Source organism: Prunus persica, chromosome G1, assembly GCF_000346465.2.
Source record: "Prunus persica cultivar Lovell chromosome G1, Prunus_persica_NCBIv2, whole genome shotgun sequence".
Taxonomy (NCBI): Eukaryota; Viridiplantae; Streptophyta; class Magnoliopsida; order Rosales; family Rosaceae; genus Prunus; species Prunus persica.
Window position 1 is genome coordinate 37524907 of NC_034009.1, and position 6000 is coordinate 37530906.

A 6000-nucleotide genomic window follows, 5' to 3' on the forward strand; every position below is an offset into this window, starting at 1 on the left:
TCATATACAAATGAAGCTATTCTTCAATCTCTTCAATATCCCGGCCCTATAATTTCTTCAACTCATCTTCGATCTTCATAAAGTTGTTATTTGTCTTGTCTAGGGAATCCAGTTGGGATCAATACTAAAACTTTTAGATGTTTTTTCGTATAGTTACACTTTTTATTGTATGAAGGGCCGAAATTATGAATTTTTTTAATAAGTAGACTGGCTAAAGTTATCAGTTAAAAAATTCATTATCATTAATTTATGTACTTATAGTTTTTATAGTCTTTCTAGAAATTAAAGACCTCGATATTAGGGAGAGGGAGAATCGAACCTAAGACCTCTTGTGCAATTGTTAATCGTCTTAACTACTAAACCTAGCCCCTCACAATTTCCAATAAATTTTAACATAAAACAAATACATATTAACTGCAACCAAAAATCACATATTGTCAAAATGAAAATATGTTCAAAAACATAAGTGAAAGTTTACCTATTTTAGCCAATGGATTCCCCCTCCCCCCACGGCACCCAGGATCGAACCCTAGCGGGGTTTTCTTTCCTCCAATGTAACCAAAAAAAAAAGTTTACACATTTTAATATGTATTTTTATTATTGTCTTTTAATAGGTTAATACATATTGAGCTATATTTAAAATAAGACAAATATATATCTTTGATTTATTTTTAATCCCCAAAGCCTCCCTAGGCTACATCCTAATGTAGCATTTCTCATAGTTCCACCAGTGATCATATGATCTTATTGTTGAAGAATATAAGTCCTACATCGGAAACTTGACTAAATAAAATACAAAACATAATGAATGGTTCTACTACTAATAATACCGAGGCCTTTTGTGATAAAATCCACACATACTGGGCTTTGTATGTGGTTAAGTTGGGGGGACAATATTAGTATTATTAGTAGTAAGCCACTAGTCCGTCTCTCTGAAATTTAACATGGTATCAGGGCTTGTTGATTTATTGGGCCTGAACTAGGCCATTATCCTTACCTAATATGTGATGTTCACATGTTAGGCTTGAATGTTTACCCTTACTCAATATGTGGTGTACACATGGAGCCAAGTCCACATTGAAGTCAATCATTCAAGCCCACGTGAAAACCACATATTAGGTAAGGGGTAGGGGTAAACATTTAAGCTCAACATGTGTACACAAAAGGCCTTGATATTATTAATAGTACAACCATTTATTATATTTTGTATTTTATTTAGTCAAGTTTCTGATGTGAGACTTATATTCTTCAACACGCCTCCTCATGTGGGACCACCACATACGTGGAGCCAAGTCCACATCAGAGTCAAACATTCAAGTTCAACACGTGAACACCACATTTTGGGTAATTGGGTAAACATTCAAGCCCCACATGTGAACACCACATGTTGGGTAAAAGGTAATGACTCAATTCAAGCCTAGTCAATCAACCTGCTCTAATACCATGTTAAATTTCAAATAGACAGGTCATTGACACACTACTAGCAACACCAATATTATCTCCAACTTAACCACCTACAAAGCTCAATATGTGTGAGGTTTTATCACAGAAGACCTCATTGTTATTAAAAGTGGAGTTTATTTAGTTAAATTTTCGATGTAAGACTTATATTCTTTAACAGTAATGACTATTTAAATTTGTAATATTTTTGTTTGTAATTTTAATTTTTGGAAAATATAATTAAAAAAATCAAATTGTGTCCTAATTTTATTATAGGGTAAACTTGAAATTGTAAAGTTGCAGAAGAAAAAGGTTTTCTTTAGGTAGATAAAGGAGGGGGTTAATGAGTTGGAACCACAAAGGTTAGCCTCTATTTATCTTCTTTTTTTTTTTTTTCGTGTGTAGGAGGCCCGAATGGTAAAAGGACGAACCAAAACAGTCTAGAAAAGTGTAACGTATCAACCATTCTGAACCAGGCCCACAATAGAATGAGATTTTAAAGTATAAAGTCTATGGAACTACAAGTGGTTATTTCATTTTACATTAATTGTATGTAGTTTTCAAATATATTGTATATATCCAGTGTCTTTGGTCTTTATAGGCTGTTTAAACCTACTATTGCCTGATTTTCCAAATCGAGAAGTTAATTAATATATTTTTAAAAATTATTCCTTTTTTTTTCCTTCCTAATTTAGCCTTATTATACACATCAAAGTTTATTTAGGAAAAAAAAAAACATTCTATACGGATCTCTTAAAAAGAACCATTTTATATTGATGGATTTGGGGGTCGGCATATATCCAAAAGGGGCAGTTACTAATTAATGAAATTTTATTTGGAAAGAAATCTAAATTTCTTTTAAAAAAAATGTTCTATCCAAGTACACTCCTCACTTGTGGCCAAGAGGGTGAGACTTGCCGAGGTATGGAATTTATTTCTTGTGTTTGGAAGATGGAGAAAATTAGTATACATAGTACATAGTATGTAGACTCAAGTCATAAAAATAAGTTGATATTCAAAGGATGCTATTTGCCTCCTTACTGGTAAGGACATACTCCTCAATTATGTGAATTATAGTTTGACATATATACAAAAATAATTCATCAAAAACACACAAAATAAAAATTTGTGCACAGATGTCATACTGCTATTGGTAGGAATATAAGAGCTCCTACTTATCTAATAAGGAGGGAAATATTTTCCATATTCAAATGTTTGGGGGAAAAAGATTAAATCATTTAGTCCAAATATACTTTCTACACATACCGAAAAAGAATTTATATGATTTTGAATCAAAATATCACACTTATCGTAGGAACACACAAAGAAAAAATAGGTATTACTTGTACAAATTTTCTTTTGGCTTCTTATAAATTAAAAAAAAAAGTTTTAAATAATGTGTGGATATTTGTTTAGAAAGCACGTGCCAGATCCCTATATAAATCCCTAACTTGGCCTCTTGTCAATTGGCAGTGTCCGTCTCTAAGCCAAAAAAGAAAATTGTCCTCGTCAACAATACCAATATGGATTCAAGTGCCTCTGTTGTCTTGTCCTCTCCATGCGCAAAGCTTCCAAACCTTGAAGGAAACCATGGCAATATCGAAAAGGGAGGCGTTGCTCCTTTTATTGACTCAGCTTTCCTTCAAAAACAATCCCAAGTGCCCACTGGTTTCGTTTGGCCTGAGGCAGACTTGGTTTCTGCTCATCAAGAGCTCAATGAACCACTGGTGGATCTTGAGGGTTTCTTCAAGGGTGATGTTGTGGCAACTGAGAATGCTGCCAAGGCCATTAGGTCATCTTGCGTGAGCCATGGTTTTTTCCAAGTGATCAACCATGGGGTCGATCTAAATCTCATCAAACTCGCTGATGATCATTTGGATAAATTCTTCAAGCTTCCTGTAGAGGAGAAAGCAAAGGTAAAGAGGTGCCCTGGTAGCCCTTATGGCTATTCGGGTTCCCATGCTGATCGATTTTCGGCCAAATTGCCATGGAAGGAAACTCTTTCTTTTGCTTTCCATCAAGGTCCAAACCCAGTTGTGGCCGATTTCTGCAAATCCAAACTAGGCAAAGATTTCGAAGAAACAGGGTAAGACGCATGAGTAATGTTACATGTATCAGATATTATTAATATTAATTACGTCTAGAAAAGTGGTTGGTGTAGTCTAAACGTTTTGTTATTTTCATTTTTTTTTTTCCCTATACAGTTTAAATTAATGGGTTTATTAATATATTTTTGAGTGTCAACACACAAGCACTAATTAAAATACACACAATTAAGCACTAATTAAAATACACACATACATGATGAGGGCTACTCTTAATTTGCTTCTTAATTATTAATTTTTTGTAGGAGGGTCTACCAAAAGTATTGTGAAGCAATGCACAATTTGGCTCTTTCAATTACGGAGCTCCTGGCAATTAGTTTGAAAGTGGATCGAATGCACTACAGAGAGTTCTTTGAAGATGCTCACTCTATCCTGAGGTGCAACTTCTATCCAACTTGCCAAGAGCCAAGTCTTTCTCTTGGAACGGGACCTCATTGTGATCCAATATCCCTCACCATTCTTTACCAAGACCAGGTTAGAGGGCTTGATGTGTTTGTCAACAACCTATGGCAGACGGTTCGACCTATTCAAGGTGCCCTAGTCATCAACATTGGAGATACCTTCTCGGTACGTATAATCTACGCTTTTTAATTAATTAAGCTTAGAGTAACTAATCTTTTATCACATGAAAGTCTATTGTTGAACTTGAATTGGACCATAGATTCATCATTATTTTATATATAGAAGTGATATTCGGGGAGGGGGATTCCAACACATGATCTCAATTGTGTAGAGGTAACTGTTTTTAACCATTTGAGCTACAAAAACACCTTGCAACCATAGATTCATCATTAACCAAAAAATAAAATGAAAAACATGTAGATCCAGCTAAAAGGGAAAACGAAGTGGGATTTCCATTAATGCTGTAGGTTATGACTTATGAGATATCAATAATTAGGAAATCTTCACGTAAAAGATATGACGTACGGCCTAGCTAGGTATTGTTAACAGGAAAGGACACTACAATACTAGCTAGGTTTAGCTGCTAGATGATAAGAAAGAACTCTAGATAGCTAGCAAAGTGGCTGGCCTACCCCATTTTATGAAGAAATTAAAAATAACATTATTTTATCCTGATGTTGGTGGTGAGAGTAGTCAATCTCCTTCTAAATTTTTTTTCATCAAAAAAAAAAAAATCCATTATTTTTCAGTCTCAATGTATGATATGGCAGACAAGTCATGAGATCAGTACTCAAAGCCATTGGAAAAATGATGAGTGTGGAGATTACTTAAGAATGCAATACCAATAGTTGCGACGCACAATATGCATGTAAAATAGTTTAATTAACTAATAATTAATTATATCATTAGTGTTAATTATAATTACTAATCTGGGTTGGCATGATTTTTTCTTATTATTATTATTATTATGTGCAGGCATTAACGAATGGCATGTACAAGAGTTGCTTGCACAGGGCCGTCGTGAACAGCCAGAAGGAGAGGAGGTCAATGGCATTCTTTCTGTGCCCAAGAGATGACAAGGTGGTGAAGCCCCCAGAGGATCTTCTGTGCATCGAGGGGATGACAAGAAAGTTCCCGGATTTCACATGGTCAGATTTTCTCCGATTCACTCAATATAACTACAGGCCTGACGAAACTACCCTCCAAAAGTTCAGCAACTGGCTACTTGCTGCTGATAATAACAAACATCTCTAGGAGGAGCTCTTGCTATAGCTACTAGCTAGCATGGAGATGGAGCGCACCGCAGTTGGTTCTCTAAGCTTTTTTTATTTTTATTTTCTGATCTATTGCAGTTCTTGAGGGCTTGACCCACACATTTATCAAATCCTAGAAGTTAAAACTTCAAAAAAGAAGAAAAAAAGAATTTTGTTGTTGTTGAAGTTTTACCAATTAATGAGCTATAGCTCTAGTTGGATGAATGTTTCTTGACTGGGCATGTCATGTTGTTTTTATATTTATATTAATGATCAGTATACAGTTTATTACTTGATATAATATGCAGATCTTAGTTATCAGTGGGGATACATGTTCCTCAGCTAGCTCTTAATCCGATAGTATTTATCTTTCGAATGTTGAAAAAAATCTCAAACTCGAATTCCGCGTGAGAAACGATAATTATCCAGCTACACTATCATTTTACAAGAAATTATTAAGTGGGCCAATCAACTGTATATTTGCCTTCACTCTCACATGTTTGAAATTTTTTCAACTAAACATGTTCTCAAGATGTCCTTTAGCAGTGAGGATGCCAATAAAAACCAAAGACTGTTTACCTTGTTTTTTAAGGTAGCACCGTTCTCTAAGTCCAAAGTTCCTTGTTATATGTTTCCCGGGATTTCGTGAAATTTGAGAATCCACTCGTACATTTACTGGGACATGATTAAGGACAAGCTTCACAAGAAAATAAAAAACCCGACACACGAGGGCTGTCCTTGCATTTCTTTGCAGTATAGGACAGCCAAAATGGACGTGCCAAAGCAAAGAGAAGGGAGTA

General features: G+C 34.9%; 1 protein-coding gene across 1 annotated transcript; it reads left to right on the plus strand.

Annotated features, from left to right (window-relative positions):
• Positions 2767-5386, plus strand: LOC18790852 (gibberellin 20 oxidase 2). The gene is made up of 3 exons (XM_020554784.1): positions 2767-3526; positions 3791-4112; positions 4923-5386. Exons 1-3 carry the CDS (start codon positions 2964-2966, stop codon positions 5199-5201), a joined length of 1164 nt encoding a protein of 387 aa, XP_020410373.1. The 5' UTR covers positions 2767-2963; the 3' UTR covers positions 5202-5386.